Genomic DNA, 20,108 nt, shown 5'->3' on the forward strand with positions numbered 1-20,108 from the left:
ATGGCGCGTTGCCCTGCGAGGCATGAAGCCAGATCTGTTATGTAAGGGAGCAACCGATTCGCCAGGGCCTTTGCCAGTATTTTGGCCTCTACATTAAGTAAGGAGATGGGGCGATAGGAATCATGTCTATCTGGGGGTCTACCTGGTTTCTGAAAGACCACTACTTCGGCATGGCGCCAATCTGGGGGCAGCGTGCCCCGTGCACGCGCCGTCTCAAGTGCACGACGATAGTGGGAGCCTAGTTGTACATGGAACTTCTTGTAAAACTCACATGGGTAGCCGCTCGGCCCGGGGGCTTTACCTACATTGAGCTGTCCCAGGGCCTCCCCCAGTTCCTCCGCCGTGAGGGGAGCATCAAGGGTCTTCCTGGTCTCATCCGATACCGCTTTAGGCGGCAAATCATCTATGAATTTAGCCACCTTGTCTGCAGATAAACGGTCACACGGGGCATATTGTGTCGTGAAGTAGCTAGCAAAGCTCGCCGCTAATTCGTGCGGGTCAGTAATAACCACCCCGTCATCAGCAGTAAGACCTGGCAGCGTAACGGGTTGAAGGCTGCGTTGACAAAGTCTATGGAGTAGTGTGCATGATTTATCTCCCCACTGGTAAATTCTACTCCGCGTGGCCAGCCACGCCTGTTTGGCCTCATCCATTAAGACCGACGCATATGATTGCTGCGCCTGGAGAAGCAACCGTATCACAACTTCATCTCCTCCTCCTCTGCTGCTCTAAGGTTTCCACCAGCGCGGCCGCCGCCGTGATTGTCTCCCGACGCCCCCGACGGCCCGCAGTACACCACGCGATGTCCACCCCCCGTATAGTGGGCTTCAAGGCCTCCCACACCACCTCTGCGTCGACGTCATCTATCAGGTTTTCTCGCCAATAGTGGTCTATTGCCTCCCGAAGATGTCGGACATATCCTGGCTGCTGGAGATGCCATGCGGACATCCTCCACCTGAAGGGCTGACGTTGTCTAAGGAGTTCCACCCTGACCGATACCGGGGAGTGATCGGACAGTCCCCTCGGTAAGATCTCTGCCGCTTTCACTCTGCATAGGTATACTCTGGGCACAAACACATAATCTAATCGTGAGAAGGAACCATGCACAGCAGATACAAACGTGTACTCGCACTCTATAGGGTGCATATGTCGCCACGTATCCACCCAGCCCATTCCTTCACTCACAGCATGCAGCCTAGTTGGGGGGCGGGGGGGGAGTCCAAGCATCTCCTGGCGCCTCTGACGGTCCATACATACATCCATCACCTCATTCCAATCCCCCCCAACCACCGCCAGGGACTCCGGGATGTCCTCCCACACTGTGAACAGCCTCTCAGCTAGGGCCCACTGCAGAGGGGGGGGCATATACACTCCCAAAGACCACAGGCTCTGTGCCCACCATTCCCTTGACAAAGAGATAGCGACCCTGTGGGTCCACCCACTGCTTCTCATGGACGTAGGCCACCCTGCGATGAATTAAAATAGCAACCCCTCTGGACCCCCTGGAAAATCCGGCGTGGAAAACCTGATGATAACCACACCTCTGCAGACTGAGCACCTTTGATCCCATCATATGAGTTTCTTGGAGCAAGAGCACATCAGCGACCTCTCTCTTCCCCCAGCGCAAGACCGCCCCACGTTTAACCTTGTCCAACATCCCCCTGACATTCCATGTAATTACTCGCAGGGACTCCTCAGGGAGTCTATGTATCGCATTAGCCATAATCAAGTGGGACCCGCCTAGGAGGCCCTCTGCGCCAACACCACCCATTGCGCACCAACGTCAGCATCTTTGTAAATAACACGTGCATTTCCCCCCCTCTACCCAGGACCCAAACACAACAAGAAAGGCAACATCCGCTTTCTCCCACACCCCCCAACACCCCCCCTCCTCAACCTTCCCCATCCCCGCAACTCGCACCCCACCCCCCCCCCCCTATACCTCATGGAACTATGCGGCATGGGCAGCCCCGAGCCCAAAACGGAGGGCCCAAGACCAACCATGCCAATGGATCCCAACTCCCCGATACCCAGTAGTCTCATCCCCCCACCCCTCCAATAACTCCCACCTTAGTAGGAGAATGGCAGCCCCTGACGAGTCGTCCCCGAGCCACACTCCACCACCCCACTCATGTTCAATAACTCAGTCTCGAATTGACGCTGAGGCATCAATAAAGCATTCAGTTCGCTGGGCCTCAATCGCACCGTCCCCAACCATCGGGAACTATACCACTAAACAGGGAGCACAGAGTACCTGAGGCCTTCAGTGATCTTTCCCAGATTGGTCTGAGTCCTCAGTTCTGCCGCTATCTTGTGTACCAGTGACAGAGGCTGACCGCTTCCGTGATTTGGACCTCCGGTTTCTCCTGCTCCTGGCCGTTCGGTCTCCTCGTTCCTGCGATGACCCCCTCGAAGAGCCCGGGTTCAGTCCCGGCTGGGCATGCGGCCTGAGTGCCACCGTGATAATTCAATAGTCTTGCTATTACCGCCCTGGGCCGTTCACCCTCCGGCGGCCTCTGTGTCAAGGCACGATGTGCGCGTTCAACGACGAAGCAGTTGGATAGAGCCCCCGGGGGCAGCCAGCTCATCAGCCACTGAGTAAGAAACTGTTCCATGTTCCCCTTCTCACATCGCTCCGGAAAGCCGATGAAGCGGAGGTTGTTTCGACGTGCGTGTCCCTCCGCGTCCTCCGCACGGAGTGCTAGGCCCTTGTGCGCATTTTCCATTGCCGCCATCCTCTTCTTTAGGGAACCCACGTCGTCTTCCACCACCGAGATTCTGGATTCTGCTTCCGTAATCCGCGCCACTGCATTCCGCAAGTCCTGGCGTAGCAAGGTGACATCTGCGCCCACCGCGCCTATCTTGGCGTCTAGCATATCCCTGGATTGGGTGATGGCAGCCATAAGCGCAGCGTTGTCCGGCCCCCCTCCTTGTCCTCCTCCTGAGGGTCCGGGGCCCCTACTGGGTCCTGTGAATTTATCGATGGTCGGCTGTTTGGTGGGGCCGCCACCTCCTCCCCTGGTCATGGTTGCAGACTACCCGTGGGCCACTGATAGTAAATGCAGTTGCGGCGAGACAGGGTCCTCTATTCCGTCTGCAAAGTCTGATAGGGATCTACACAGCAGTTCTCACCCCGCCGCGGGGTTCGGACACCTGTATCCCCGACCTGGCACCGTTCCTCGGGCTGGCCAAGGGAGGTCCCGGGATCCACACCCCAGTTGTCGGCGGCCCTTGCGTCTCACACTCCGCCGGCTGGACCGTGCCTCACCTCCGTGTGCTGCAGGCCCGGCGGCGCCGGTCACCGGCCCCCCGTACCAGCCACCACTCCTGCAAATGTCCGGGACCCAGGCTGAGGTACTCACAGTCCGCCGACAGTCACGGGCAGTGCCAGAACCGGGTCGGCCCACAGGCTACCGTCCAGCCAGACTCCGGTCCGCCATCCACAGAGGGTCAGCAGGGATGACCCAATCCCCCACGCCGGGACCTCCTCCAACCGATCACAGCTCTCAGGTGCCGTCGAGGCCCAGCCGTGGCAACGACCCGCGGTGATCCTTTGGCGGGGACCACGAAACTCGAGGCCCCGGCTGCGCTGGGTCCGCAAGGCCGCCGCTTCCGGCCGAACGGGCTCACGGCGTCCAGGATCTCCCCACCTCTAGCAGGGTTTATGGAGGGCAGCGCTGGCCGCCCCCTGTCACTCAGGGCAGTCGAGGTGCAGGGCAATCGGCGGGTCGGCTGCGCCACGTAGACACCCCCCAGCCGGGAGGCGCCAAAATCGAGGCCCCTGCTTCTCCGCCGCGCGCTAGGCCGCACTCTCCTCTCTGCCGCCCAGCCGTGTCCGACAATCCGGGAGCTCCGTGGACTGCACCGGAGGATCCCTGGTGCCCTCAGCAACGTTCGCCTCGCATGGGCTGTGGTGTACGGGCTCGGGGCCAGGATAATCAGCCGGATAATGAACGGGCCGGCGGGAGCTCTAGGAAGCTGCAACCGCCATCGCCGCTCGCGAAGCCACGCCCCCCAGTCACTTATTTTAAGGTCCTGACGTGATGCCGTAGGGGAAACGGGCCGCAGTACCATCGTTTATTTATCACTTTTGACTTCTAAACCTGAGGTATCCCCATACACTTTCAGCATGTGTATCAATCTCGATAGCGATGCCCCGGCCTCTGTATGAAGCACAGAACATCATCCACATAAAGCAAGATGCAATCCTTCATTTCCTCCTTCCACCAAAGTCCCCACACCTTTGTGTCAGGCCTTAACCATTCTTCCATTGGTTTAATAACCAGGGCAAACGGGTCCTGGACACGGCACTATTTGCTCACATCTTTGTCCACGAGGCCTTGTAGAGCAATTGGGCGCATCTCCGAAAGCAGGGCCCAAAGTTCATACGTTGCAGGACTGAGTGAAGGAAAGGCCATTCAACAGAGTTGAAGGTCTTTTAGAAGTCTTGTTGTAGCTGTATATGTAGGTTCAGAGACCTCATGCACCCTTGCCTACACATTATGTGGCTTCTAATATGTCTTATGCCCCTAGCTGGCATAAAACCATTTTGATCTCAGGAAAATTACCCCCACAATAATACGACCCTCCGGGGCCTCTGCTGCAGTCTTTGTGAAATCGTCCAGGTTACTATCAGTCCAAGCCAGTGGAACATGCACACTAATTTTTGTCATGGGCCTCCCTTTATTGGAAAAGCTGGCATTGATGAAATTTAATGTGTACCTTCTCTTTGTGTGAGAGAAGTTTTTATTACTGATGCCTATGTATATCATGTGTGTCTCACTGAATGTTGTAAAAATCTTTGCACTATTCAAAAGTGGATACAATTGGTTCTGTTGCATATCTTCCTTGTAAATGTTTCTTTGGCGTATGCCTTGCTTGAGTGAGCAACCTGAGTACCTTGTTTATTGAACTACCTTGGAAGGTTTTTCTTTAGTTTATCAAGTGCATGCACATATTTAGAAACCTGTACATAGAACACTCGGTGAGCAAGAGATTCATTGTCTCTTATTTAATGGCGTAATACAGTTTAGTCTGTTAGTTGGAAGAAGAGAGGGGGCATAACATGTTCAGGCATTAATTTGATGTTGGACGGAATTAAAAGAAGATGGTATTTAAAAAGCTGATCAGCAGTATGTGTTGTTCTTATTGGGATAATTGCTCACAGAGGTAAATTAGTCTTAGAATAACATTTATTCACCCAGTCTCAGATGGTCTCCTGAAAAGGTCAACATAGGGGATCTAGGGTCAACGTAAGAGGAGTTGTGCTGTGTATACGTGTTTTTTGCATTACATTCATGCTGAAAATATTTAATTGGATTCTGGTATTTAATAGCAATATTTAGAATTAACTGATAGATGAAAGTGTTTATGGCGATGCCTTAACCCAGTTTTCCTAATCTGTTATATCTTACATGTTGGCCCGACACCTAGTATTATAGTGGAAGGCTTCTTTCTGTTTTAAGGCATGACCTGATTAGAGGGAATCGAGGATTTCTTGTTATAGATCCAAAACAATATAATTATCTTGTCCTGACAATGCAGCCTATCTCTTTCCATTTCTTCTTTCTGCAGTGAGGCCAGATGACACAATAGGAACTAGCATAGAAGGTGTCTAGGTTGCAGATCCGCAGTTTAGTTTGTAAAGACTCTACATATGCAAGTGCACTCGCTCGTTCTGTTTTAGTTTTTATCCCCAAGAATGTTTTAAAAAATCCTTTGTCTATTTTTTTTTTTTTTTTTTTAGCTTGCTGATACTAATGTTTTGCCAAACTTGAAAGAGCTCCTCCAGTCCTCTGCTTCAGAAGACCAACGCCTGCGCAAACTACTGGATTGGATTTTGTCTTCAAAGTTGCTAACAGTTAACACAGCAAAGAAAAATGAGGTGAGGTTGCTTAATGTGTGCTCTAGATTAAGTTTAGTGTTTCTCAAGGATCTCCAGATTTATTTCAAAGAAAATCTTTGCAAGCCTTGAGAGAATTAAACAGACTTTCCAAACATTTCTATAGATTTGCAGGTAAAAATTTCAGTACATCTTCCCTGATCTAAGCAACCTGTTTACAATGAAAGTTTGAAATGCATTACAGTTAAAAACGTTTGCTCAACCATATTTCTCTTGAGTATCAAACATGTAAATGTAATCCCTCCTGGTCTCCCTTAAATCCCTTATTCCATTCTAAGTGGTACTCCATTTTCATTTATTGGAGCAGTTCCTCCTATTTTTTTTTTTATATTTCTTTATTAACAGCATATAAGCACTGTAACATATCCAATTCCAACGCCCTTTGTTACATACCATCCTTACAGTGTACATATCATTATATAACCATCAGTTCCATTTTCCATTTTCCGTTGGAGCAGTTCCTCCTAAACTTCATTTTCATCTCTGTTTTTACACACGTTTCCGCTCACGGCTTGTAGTGTAGCAGGGGAATCATGAATAAATGTGTGTGATGCCAGAATAAGGAACCATACTCCCTCCCTAGCCTTCATTTACCCCCAGATGATAGACAGGCAAAGGAATCGTTGTTGAGATCGTTATTTTAATAACCATAAAAGCATATACAATATTTACATGAAAGCATCCTCCTTTCAGAATGCAACTGATTAAAATTTAAAAGAAGTAACATGAAGCATAGTAAGATCAGCATTGGCTTTGGAGCAAAACTTAAAAGTTCATTAGTGTTGAATTTACTCCACATGACCATTATGAAGAAAAGACCAAAAGTATTGACCCAGATCACAAATGTAAAAACTCTGTGGTGTAGTCGGTCACAGTTTTTCAGCTAAGGTGGTTCTATTTTTATTTAGGGCTGCCACATCACAAACTGCAGCACGGATGTCTTTGGGACCATTTAAAACCTGAGATAGCATATTTCTGAAGCTCATCCTAGGTGAAAGAAGGCTGACAAAGAAATATTATGACGATTAAGTATTTTTTAATAATACTTGTTTTACAATTTCATTCCTGCACCATAAGCAGATTATTCTTGAACTATTCAAAACATCTGTAGTGAAATAATTTTTGAATACTACACTGCTCATATTTTTCTGCTTTCACCTAGCACCAACATCAAACACTGTTATTGAAGGCTTTCTTTAAATATGAAATCCATGGGTTGGCAGACTTTGGAGATCTGTTTGGCATCTCTCCTGTGTTAGGCAAGTCAAATATTAATTGCTAAAACTTGTAATACTGAAAAAGATGTGCACCATCTGTCCACAAAGATGTCTGTAAAATGAAATTTTAACTGGATGTCTGTGTGTGGCACTATCTTACTGAGTCCTAAAACATAATCTTAGGCAGTTACATACCATTATGTTTGAAGGATTACGTTTTCCACAACACACTCTGATTACCTATAAGAGCATTGTGATCACCTTTTCTGATATCACTTTTAACTCTCCAACCAACATAATTAGATAACTATTTAGCGTAGCATTTGAGGTACAGAACATCACTTACTGGTTTAATACTATAATATCGGTGACAGAATTTAATTTAGCATAAAACTCCTGCCCCAAATGTTGTTTACAACAATATCTCCCTGTGGGAGTTAATACTAAAAAAATCAATGCCCATTTGGACAATATTTTTGTAAACTATATTTCGGACACTATTTATGCTGGACGATGTATCTACAGTAGATGTTCTGACACATCCTGCTGACACCTTCAAAATAAAATATATCGAGCCTTCCAAATAAATATGCTTTAATGACAGCTGATTTACGCCCTCAATAATATCTAAATGTATTTTTTCTCCTCCCAAATATCGTTTCCTTAGTCTTTGATATTTTTGAAATTAGATAGTTCTATACTTCCAAGCAGTTTAATAACTGCTGTAGTCCTATCAATTTTTGATGAAAAAGAACAGTATCCTCTTTTTATCATTAAATGTATGGACAGCCATCCACTGTTGAACAATTGTATTGCACTTTATTCAGTTTGACTTTCAGGTTTTCTGTATAACTCTTGAATAGCAATGGTCTGAGAATGTGTTACTGTTTCAAACCTTTGCTGGTATCCGTTTGCTAGGGGACAGTTACCTCTTCCTAAAGACACATATGCCCATGTGTTGGTATAGAGTTGCAATAGTAAATGTAATTTTTAACAGTCAGTACCCCAAACTGTAACGTAAATTGTATTATGCCATTTCAAAAGTCCCTTTTGCACACTGTGCTGATTGTGCACCATCACTGATGTTACCACTATGCTATCCATGTTAGTTGCTTGTTCTAAATATAGCTTGAGCTACTGGTAAAATCCCATATTTTTATGTGCCAGTCTCTTTGTAACAACCTGGTGCAGATTTTAGCCTCCACATATAGTGCTTAAATTAGTCAGTGATTACAAACATCACCCCGCTCTTCTTTCTTAAAATGAGATACAGGATTGATCACTTGCATGAGTAGTACTATGCTCAAAGCTCAAAATTGTTTTTTAAAAGGCGATATGAAATTGTTCTCAGAAATAATTTCTCTACGAATACATTAGGTGAAAGTGTTTTGTCCGAGTTTATTGTTTCCTGGTGTTATATTTTTGGATAGATTAATGCATGGGCATCTTCTCGAAATGTGAGTAGCAGAAGCACATGTTCCAATTTTATATGCACCACAGATTCCTGCCGAAACTTGTATGGGCTGTTTTTGTCATCTTTCGGCGTACAACGTTAGTTGGGTGAAAGATATTTATCGTGCCCCGCTGTCCTGAGTATCTTGAGCTACCTTTTACAAGCAGTCTTGAGCTGTTAGAGTGACAAACGTAAGTGAATAATTCTCAATCTTGTGAGAAAATGCTGGCTAAATAGTTGTATGACCTGTGCACCCAAGCTCTCTGTGGAAGTGATATGATGATGTTATTATGAAGGCCTCTTATCTAAAAGGGTATAGTCAAATCGTAGCACTCCCTCTACACAAATCAGAACTCAAAGCTTTTAGTTGTGGTGTCCTCCAACACCCCGAACTTTGTTCTCTTTTATTCTATATCTGCATGCACCCTCTGGTCCTGGTGTTGACCCAGTTGGGGGGCAATATTCTATATATATCTAACGACGCCCAATTGATCTTTCGGTTGTTGAAGAACCAGCCTAATATGTTTTTCCTGTATAAAGTGTGCACCTTGTATGCTGGTGGATGTCACAGAACTACTTGAAATTAAATCCAGTGCAGACTAAGCTGTTGATTATTCCTGAGGGTGAAGGCACTGTGGAGTCTCTCTTTGACCTGGCCTTCAGTGTAGGGCTCCTGTCCTCCAGTCGCAACAATGGTTTGAAATTTGAGAGTCTATCTTGATGTCAACTTGTCTTTTGGAACTTTTGCTTCTAAGATCGCAAGCATCTGCTTTTTCCATCTTAAAACCATACAAAACATTTATGCCATTAATAAATAAGTGTTCAATGCACTTGTTCAATCTCGCTTTAACTATAGTAATGCCACGCGCAGCCTCCCAAAACATCTCTGAAACTACTTCAGTTTGTTCAGAACACAGCTGTTTGTTTGCTTTTGCAAGGTTTCAAAACACCAACACATTTCATCTCTCTTGAAACCGTTATATTGGCTTCTGCTGCATCAAAGATTGTTTTTATGGACATGCTCGTAGTCCATAGAGATCTATTTCCACACTTCCAAAAATTCTTTGCATGTGAATACTGTTAGTATAGGGACACCTGCAACCTAAGGTTAATGATCAGTTTCTTCTTATGATAACTAGAATTTTCATCTTAAATAACTATGCCTTCTCAATTGCGGCTGCTAGGAAATGGAATTCCCTCATCCATTCATTCGGAATCATCACTCTATTATCTTCATGAAACTCTTAAACATGTTCTTACTCTCACATTGGCTTTTGCAGCTGTGTTTGGTGTAGTTTAGGTTATGAGAGCACCAAAAAACCCGGGTTCACATGCCCTGTATAAGTAATCCTTAAGGAACATAACTGGATGACTGAAAAGATATTTAGAATGGCTGTAATTATTTAAGCCATGAGAACTGCAGCCAATGTGACTTGCTGAAAATGGTGGCAGTCTTCTCCTCGTATCAGTCTTCCGAGCGATAGGAGTTAAGATAACTTAGGATTGGCTTTTATGAACTCATATCACTGTGTTACAGAATTAAATTGGTCAGTCTCCCTTAGTAATACTATTGTGCACTTTATTGTAGAAATCCTCAATAAGGGCCTGATTATGACATTGGTGGTGTGGAAGCGGGCCGCTAAGCAGCGCCCTGCTCCTTCTCTGCCAAAGCCGCCCACACACCTGCCATCAGATTGCGAGTTTCCTCATGGTTTGGCGAGCGGTGCTTTGGCGGTCCCGCGCTGGGCAGTTCTAAGGCTTATATGTTAGCCTTTGAACTGCAGTGCCGAGGGAGCGAGCATCAAAGCCGGTTTCTGCATGGCATGAACTGTGCTGTCCATGCTGTGTAGGAACAGGGGTGCCCCGTGTATGCACACCCATCCATAGGTGCACCAAGCGGGCCTGTAGGGCCCCCTTACTTTCCTAATGCCACACATACTTTTTATGGCGGGCTCAGTGCCATAAAAAAATGCATAAAAAGTGTGGAGGTCTGGAAAGTCGTAATATGCTTGGCAGTGCCTCAGCAGCACCGACAGCATATTGCTGCCCCAGATCGCCGCACCTTCCCAGAGGGATCGCGGATCCCTGACGGTTGCTGCAGTCCCATGGCAGTCCAAATGCCTAATTCGTAATACTGTGGTCAGACCGCTGGTGCTGCTGTTGCCGCATCACCACCTCAGGTTTGCTAGTAATTAGGCCCTAAGTATATAATCTTTTCAGTAAGACTTCAAATTGGCTTACTTACACAGGGAGAGTAAGTGCAGCAGGCTTTAGTTCATCTTTCAGAATTCCTGGTATTTTGGACACTCATTGACTGAGGACCCGCAGAAAATTTCTGCCTACATATTCAACAAGTAGGTAAAATGTAAGTTACATTTGTATGGCACAGTCTATTTTCATGGTTTCCTAGTAACTTAGCTTGGGAGGATTCTATTGTAGTACGGGATCTGATTCGCCCTAAGATGATTGTTTGGCTATTCAGTTGTTGTCTTTTGCTTCTATGTTGCATGGTAATGTCTTATTCATTAAGATGTTCATGTGGGTATTTTAGTTTTGAAAAGGTGTGGTTGAAGACTTTTATCGATTTGCTTATGCATCTCTTTGGCATTTCAAGAAGTAAAGTACTCTTCTGGTATGTTCCTAAGCATAGGCACTTAGGTGTAGGAATGAGAGCCACTACAGGAAAACTAATGCAGTGTCTGTTTCAAAGGATAGACTGATTGGCAAAAAAGTAATTGGATCCATCACATATACTTTCATTGCCAAATGAGTGCTTCCATTGCAGTGCATAGAACGGTGAAGCCATCCATTGAATGCATTGGAACCAAATTATTAGTTGTAATGCTGCCCCTCCAATTTAGAATAAAATGTAATTCATTGGCTACAATGTAGGTGCAGCTTTTGTACTGAGGCATTCCTTCCACTTTTTCCTGCACTCTGATCAAATTTGGTACAACAAACACTGCCACCCACACACAACAGCGCTGGCACCGTGCAGATATAGAGCTTGCTAATTTGTTGCTGCATCTTCTGCATTTGCTGCTGCAACTCATCTGTTATACAATTAGTCTGGAGTGTACTGGTGCGATGCTTTTGGTTTCTCTCGGAGGCTTATCCCCAGTTAAATTAATGTATCTGAATGTTGATACAGATTTCTAACACTTCTACTATTGGGAATGGATCAATCATCTGCTGCAAATTTTCAGAATAACATTCCTTAAAATTGGGGGGAGGAGCTTGCCTGGCCTCCAGATGGCTGCCTGCTAGGTGAGCTCCTTCGGACTTTTCATAATATCCTACATTATCTTTATCCCATTGCATTGCTGATTGCACTACAGACCAGTGCCTGCTGCTCTGAATACTTTGGAGTACCTTTCCTACCCGTGATTCTCAACAGACACCATCGTTTGTGGGGCGTATATGGACTGGTGTGGCTTCACGGCTGTGGCAGACTGCGGCCCATGAGGCCTACATCAGCTGCAGACTTACTTACTGGTCAGAAGGGCTCTAGGGCCTGGCCGTGGAAATGTGGTTATTGGGTGGGGGTGAATGATGTTAAAATGATGAGAGCTGTATCTGTGGAAACAGAAATAAATAAAACAAGGTTGGAAACACTGAGGTGTGACCCTGGAGGACGCTGCAAGACACGGGGAGGAGAGAGACGGCCTGCTGATGCACTCATAAGGAGTGCTTGCTAGGAAATGGGAACAAGCAACACAACTGAAGAGGCTACTTGCTAGGTGAGCATTTGGTGGGAATTCTGTGCTCTTGGCTCTGTCCCAGAAAACACACTAAAGAGACTAGAAGAGGAAGTGGTGTAGCAGTCACAACTGCCAACTTCAGACATATGGAGATTGGTTTAAGTCTAGGGGTCTGCTCAACATCCTGTGATTCTGGGTAAATCATTTGATCTCTCAGCGACTACAAAAAATTTATATGTAATGTAACTAGTGCTCATTTGAAGCGCAAATCGCCTTTTACTAAACTAGAAGCATGAGAATTTAACTCATTATAAACGCATAACAAAGCTGTAAATTCATTTTCACTAATTCACATGACACCAAAACTCCAAGTTGTTTTAAAGTTCTAAAAGTTGCTGGCTGTCGCCATTGTTGAAGCCATTGTAGAAGTTGTGTCTTGGGGACAGATGTTATGTTATGTTATGTTATGTTATTAAATTTTTTATATAGCGCACGGCGACTCAAAAAGAGTATCCCGGCGCTTTTTAGGTAAAGGAATGCTGCATCATAATAACATAACACGTTTAAAAGAGGGGGATAAAACAAGGAGGACCTGGAAACAGACAAAATAAAATCTACTGAGTAAACAGCCAGGTCTTAAGATCCTTTCTAAAAGCCAGTAAACAGGTTGCTCCCCGCATAGAAAGCGGCAGAGAGTTCCACAGCTGTGGTGCAAGTAAGCCGAAAGAGCGGCCACCCACGCGGGCCTTCTTCACTCGCGGGACAACCGCCAGAAGCAGAGACTCAGACCTCAGGGAGCGAGTTGGATAATAAAAAGACATTCTCTTTTGAAGATATTTTGCTCCCACCGCATGGAGGGCTTTATAAGCCAAGGTCAGAGCCTTAAAGGCAATCCGTTTCCGAACTGGAAGCCAGTGCAAGGTCTTCAACAGCCCCGTTGCACTAGCCCGCCTGTTTAAGCCAAAAATGGCTCTTGCGGCCGCGTTCTGCACCACTTGGAGCCGCTGCAGCAAGTATTCTGGTAGGCCCAGGTAGAGAATGTTGGAATAATCCAACCTGGACCCAATCAGAGCCTGTACCGTCAGCCTCCTGTGCTCCTCAGACAACAGGGGCAGAAACCTCCGCAGCATCCTGAGGACGCCAAAACAGGTGCCCGAGACCCCCAGGATCTGAGATTTTAAAGAAAGCCCATTGTCCATCTTGACCCCCAAGTTCTTAACCATTTTGGAGGAGCAAGTCGGAGGAAACATGTCAATGGGCCACCAGGCCTGCCAATTGGGCTCGATGTCACACCCAAAGAAGAGTACCTCAGATTTCTCGGAATTGCACTTGAGGCTGTTCAGTTGGAACCAGTGAAAAACAGCCCCAAGGCAATCCCGGATACTCTCCCCGTCAAAGTCTCCTCCTCTCTTACATGAGAAGAGGAGCTGGGTATCGTCAGCATAGGATACGATCCGGGCCCCAAACGACTCCGCCAACGCCGCCAAAGGGGTCATAAAGATATTAAATAGGGTCGGGCTCAGAATCGAGCCCTGAGGGACCCCGACTCCCAGAGGCGGCATCGCGGCGGAGTCTGGCGAGGCCCAGATCGTTTGCCGGCGGCCAGCTAGAAAGGAGGAAAACCAGCTGAACACCGTCCCTCGTAAACCTATCTCATAAAGTCTCACGAGAAGGCCGTCATGAGGGACGGTGTCGAAAGCCGCCGACAAGTCCAACATCACCAGCATGGCTTTGCCCCCCGAGTCCAGAACACCTTTAACAGTCTCTGAAACCTCAAGGAGCGCAGTCTCTGTGCTGAGATGGGGCCGAAAACCCGACTGGGTGGCATGCAGGATCTCGTTGGTCTCAAGAAAATTGGAGAGCACCACCTGTACGTGCTTTTCCAAGATCTTCGTGAGAGCCGGCAGCAAAGAAATAGGCCTATAGCTGACAGGGGCCTTTGGGTCCAGTCCTGGTTTCTTTAGTAGCGGAATCACCATAGCCTGCTTATAACCATAGATGTTATAAACTCCTTGGAGTATTTGAAAATAAAACAATGTTTAGTTGTTAGACAGTGGGTTTGGTAATTTGCAAATAAACATAAATGAAAGGGAGTTCTATGATTCAGTCGAAAGAAGTGTTTTTAGGGCATAGGACATCCTTGCTACGACTCTGCTTGATTTGCTTGAATCGCCCTCCATTCAGACCCCTGAATAAAGCAAGGTTTGGAAATAGGGGAGAGGATGTGGCGATGGAGCCACAGCTGCTGACTTTAGAGCTGAGGATCCAGGTTCGAGTCTTGGCATCGACTCAACATCCTTTAGGCAAATCGCTTACTCTTCCGGTCCCTACAAATATAAAAATATGCGAAGAACTCGCCCAAAATAAGACATTTTAAATTTAAATTTAGTTAGAAGCACAGCAGCACAGTCACCAAAAAGGAGGTTGAAAAGCAATGTGCTCGCTCATAATTAAAATAACGAAGAAGTTAAAGTGGATGGAAAGGAATACTTAAGCCTTGGGACAATTATCGGAAGAAGAAGATTCAGAAAACAACATAAAACAGTATTCTACAACCAATAAAAACGAAGGAAAAGTAAGTGGCTAGCACACAAATGAATGAAAAGGAAGGATGGGATGTAAGCCCCATTTAAGATCTCTATAAATACAATAGATTTCACAAGCACAGTGCTTGCTGTGCAGGCGAAACCTATAAAGCTGTCTCTCCTGCCCCCTCACTGCAGAATCATCATGGTTGGTGGCTTTAACTTACCATGGGACGGTCTCCTATACAAGAACTCCTGCCAATTTAGACCAAACAAATTTCACAAACAAATGCAAAATCTATGCAGCGGCCTAAAACTGAACGATGTATGGAGACTGTTTAACCCTACAGGCAAAAACTTAAAAAAAAATTCTCACCCACACAACTCCTTTTCTCACATAGACTATATTTAGTTGACATGACACGCATCCCCTGTACCTCCAATTCTAGTTTCAGATCATTCCTGCATATCTCTCCTGTATGATGATTCCCACACAGCACCTAAACCTAAATCGTGAAGAATGAATGACCTTCTCTTTGAAGACCATGCTTCTAGACGCAAGATTAATAAAGAAATTATTCTATTCATAGAAATCATTAGAAAATTGGGTCCTACTCCACAGATTGTCTGGGACGCCCTCAAATCCACCATTCCCTATCACATAATCAAACTAATGTCATGGGAAATTAACAAGGCATCGCAGTTTAGATAACCTAGAACAACAAATAAAATCTTTAGAACAGGATTTTTAACTCAACCCAGACAGATCTCATTAACCCTGGGTGTAGTGGGGCTACATGGAGGGCCACGGGGGTACGAACTAACTCCGTGGCCATCCGCCTAACCCCGCTACGCCACCCGCCTCCAACCCCCCATGTTATTAACTGTGAATTATACAACTACAAAGTAAATTTAAACCACTTACATGAACTGCTGCATCCCAGGGCTGCGCTCCTCCTCTTCGTCGTCGTTTCTGCTAATCCTTGCAAAAACAGCGCATACATGCGCGCCGGCTCATGCTCATTTCTTACAATAAAGCTGTGAGAATACTAGCCTCTTATCTGAAACAAACATGCCGTAGACCCAGGATAACCTCCATTACCAATGAATACTGCACACCCGCCACCATTCTCTCCACTTCTGAATGCCTCTTATGCAACCTCTACTCCAAAAGCAACCACACCCTATCAGACCTGCCTACAATACCTTAACATGATCCCGTCACAAAAATAGACAACACAACTTAAACCCTTCTTGAAAAACCCATTGCACAACGAGAGATCAGAAACACAAACTACTTAAAGCAGGGATGGCACCAGGACTTGACTGCTTTCCTGCCACCTTTCACCTTCGAGTATCTTTCCACCCATTTCTCCTCTACTGGTACAGTCACTGGTACCGCTGCTGAAGCCACTAGAATAGTCATCCATGACGAAGGTAAAATCCATCCAAACTCAAAAGTTGCAGATCCATCTCCCTAATAAACATTGACTGCAAAAGTTGCTCGAAAACTCTTGCTCTTAGGCTGAACCGATCCTCAGAACAATTATACACCCATAGCAATCTGGATTTATCAAAGGTAGGTTCAGCTCAGACCATATCAGGCTATTCAGTCATATCATTGAGAGAGCCTACCTTCCCAATCAACACACCTGTGCGGTTGCATTAGAAGTCAAAAATACCTTTGACTAGGTCTTGTGGTCTTTTCTTCATGCTATCCTTACTGCATTCAATCTTGGCCCAAACCTTTTTTAAATGATTCTCGCCTTATATAGGGATCTTATGGTCAGAATTAATATTAACGGAACACTGGCTAGCTCATTTATCCTACAACAAGGCACTAGACAAGGATGCCCCCTCTTACCTCTACTATTTCTACTTACCACAAAACCACTTCCTATAAAATGTAGAGAGAACCCCCTTATTCTCGATATCCCCTTTTCTGCAGGCCCACAAAAAGTGGCAACATTTGCAAATGACAGGTTTCAATGACTATGCCCACGTTTCAGGTTATACCATTACAAGAAACAAAAATGAAGTCCTACCTTTAAACATCCACGGCAATAACTCAGTTATCGGGGATTACAGTCTTAAATGAGCCCAGACAAAATAAAATACCGGGGCATCTGGTTAGGCAAATCTTAAAGAGTTCTTTGACAACAACAAAAAAATGACCCTAACCAAATGAAAGACATGCTAAAAAAATGGTCAACCAGATTTATAACCTAGTGGGGATTTATAGAAATCATCAAGATGATGATCACCTCCCTCACCACCTCCATCAATTTCCTAATTAGCATGTTCCCAATCCATCTATTGGACACCCTCTTTGCCAGAATTGATCTGCTAATTGCAGAGTTTCTGTGGCAAACCAAACAAACAAGAATAGCACTTTAAAAACTGAGGCTCCCAAAGAAACTCCGATTTAAGCCACCCAGACTAGCAGAGATACCAATCTGTATACTTAGCGAGACAAGGAGTCTTCTGGTTCCCCCTTACTAATACTGCCCCTCCCATTTGGCTCAACCCCAACCAACCCTGCCCAGCCACTCTCCCTTACTTCACTCATCACCACCAAGAGAATAAGGACGAAGCACTCTTTAGTCTTTCTCTCCAGCACAGCACAAGCCCTTTGTAAAATTGACACAAACTTCCTGATAAAATGTGTTTTTCCCTCCTGGCCTCACTATGGCATATTAATAACTTGAAATCTGAGGGTAAGACACTTTTTGGGCACAAAAAGGCATCCTGTAAGTAGGGGACCTGGGATCTCCCCTCCATTAAGCAGTACCTCTCTCTCACCTTAAATCTAATTTTGAACTTGTGGAAATAGACTTCTATCACTTTCTAAAGATTAAAGCCACTATTTCAACACATACATCTTCAAGAACTCCCCACCTTCCTGCTTGACTGAAGACCTGAGCTAAAGGCGGGGTCACATAGCCTCCAAACTATACTCTATTCTTATACCCACAATCTCCTCCCTCACTAAAGTATCACAGAGCAAATGGGAATTCATCTTATACAATACAAACAAACCACATTATATAACACTGAACTGGCCTTCCATCTGGGCTAACCTCGCAACTATTAAAATCACACCCTCCTTAGCATAATGCATGTTTTGGACTGCCTATACGGCCATTGGACCCCCTCCTAACTTTTCAAACTAGGTCTCTGACGCACACAAGTGCTGGAGCTGTGAGAAAGAGACAGGTAACCTACAACAAATGTAATTCGACTATACTATTTCCAAGAAATTCTGGTCTGAACTTAGCACTACTATCTCACAGATCCTACAGACAAACTGGACCGCTGACCTAGCCCCTATTGGTTTTGGTATCCTCCCTCCAGTAAAGACATTTTATGCTGGACATATTGTATGGGATATTCTTGTTTTATTTTTCTTTAAAACCATTCTATCTGAATGGACCTCTCTAAACGTTCTGCCGATGCTTGGTAGGAATGGGTTAAATTTACCAGGGGAGCGGATAACTGGTTAAATACTTATCTGACAACCCCATCGAAGGATAAACAAAAAATGTGGTCAAGCTAGACTCGTACATCGCCAACCAACTACAACCTTAGATGCCAGCCCATCCCCCGCCCCATCCCCTAATCTCCATACCAATCTTCCTCCCACCTCCTCCCACACATCCTCTCCCCATCCATTATAAACCCTCCCCACACCTCTCCTACATCTTCTTTCTTTCTCTGTTCTTGGGGTAATTCATTGTTTAATACTCTGACAGTTCTCTCATAGTAACTCATTCATATTTAGTAAGCTTAACCTAAAACACTATGAATCAGTTTTATTATGGTCTGCACTATAATCTTTCTATAACTCTTATTGCAAATGGTGCTGTTTCTCTTCTCAGCTTTCCATACCCCATTGAGTGATTGTTCCTCTTCTTTCTGTACTGTGACTATTCTTTTTGTCTTCTAAAATCTCAAAAGTCTTAATTGTAAAAAAATGTCCCTTTTGATTCTGGAACTACAATCTAATATTGTTTGTTGCTCATTTGGGAAGTTTTTTTTATGGACTTCAATTATGGATACATTTTTCTCCCATGTTGTTTTGGGTAGCATACTTCTGCCAGAATAAAATGTGTAACTTCATTTCCGAGTCATCTTATTAAAGAGTTTATATTTTTTTATAGTATGAGAAAATTCAAGAGCTGACTGGCTTTTCGAACACTACCGTACCTCCGCCAGACTTCCTGTTTGAAATAGTGTACAATGACCAAATGAATGCCAAGTTCCAGGAGACCAAAGGTGAAAGTGACCTTATCTATGCATTCCACGGTAGCCGGTTCGAGAACTTCCACTCTATCTTGCACAGTGGTCTGCACTGCCACCTGAACAAGGCAAGTGTACTTTTGGTTGTAAAACTCATTTTTTTCCCTACAAGGCTTTGTAAGCACAAGCATGTGTGACCTGCTGCTTAACACTGTTTTTCTGGAGCTTATACCACTAAATTTGCCTGAATAATATTTTGGGGTTTGTCACCATTGAAACTGAATTCACTTTCGAACTTCGCTGTTAGTAAAGCAAGGGCATTTCCATATGGAACACTAAGAGTCTACCTGCCACACATTTGCACCTGAAGATTGAAGACTGTATAAAAAGCAACAAGTAAATGAGACATACATGGGTTCAAGGTGCAAACATATACAGACAATGAGTACATATAGATACACACAAAAGGTACAGCAGATTATTTTCAGTAAGTTATTGTTTGAGCAGTAAGCAGTCCGGAACCTCTGATCATCTTGTAAAGGGAGTCAATGGAGTTGTAACAGAGTTGAGGGTATCCCGTCCGCCTTCGAACACACTAGCCTTTTCCAGTAACACCTAGGCATGGAAGGGATATAAAGTTCTTCAAATCGATGGCCAAATCTGCCAGATTCCATCTGAGCTACCTATGGAAACTGAAACCCTTCCTTAACTCTCCCAACCTGAAAATGGCAGTCCAAGCACTAGTCATCTCTGGGCTGGAATATGGCTGTTCTACCCTCTCTGGTTTACCCAAGATCTCCCTGGCACCCTTAAAAGCCTGCCTCAGCGCGGCCGCTAGACTACTTACTGGCACAAGGAAATTCAACCACATTTCTCCACACCTGAAAGCGCTGAACTGGCTTCCTCTCGAGGCCAGAATACAGCTTAAGCTGACATGCATCAGACATAAGGCTTTACACTCCAACTCCTCTGCATATCTTGCACAGAAACTTGTAGTGTCCGGAGGAATCAGAAACTCACGGCCCGCCAGAGACCTCCTACTCCAGCCGGCATGCTTTTGAAAAAAAAAAC

At 45.2% G+C, this 20,108-nt stretch overlaps 1 protein-coding gene across 2 annotated transcripts in view; it reads left to right on the top strand.

Annotated features, from left to right (window-relative positions):
* The window catches only part of PARP16 (poly(ADP-ribose) polymerase family member 16), a 207,690-nt gene that overhangs the window by 69,728 nt on the left and 117,854 nt on the right, over positions 1-20,108 (top strand). For both annotated transcript variants that reach the window (XM_078683072.1, XM_078683071.1), the window contains exons 3-4: positions 5,747-5,884; positions 18,959-19,165. In XM_078683072.1, the coding sequence (XP_078539198.1) occupies positions 5,747-5,884; positions 18,959-19,165 (345 nt within the window). The remainder of the gene's footprint in view (positions 1-5,746; positions 5,885-18,958; positions 19,166-20,108) is intronic.

This window comes from Lissotriton helveticus, chromosome 3_1 (genome assembly GCF_964261635.1).
Source record: "Lissotriton helveticus chromosome 3_1, aLisHel1.1, whole genome shotgun sequence".
NCBI lineage: Eukaryota > Metazoa > Chordata > Amphibia > Caudata > Salamandridae > Lissotriton > Lissotriton helveticus.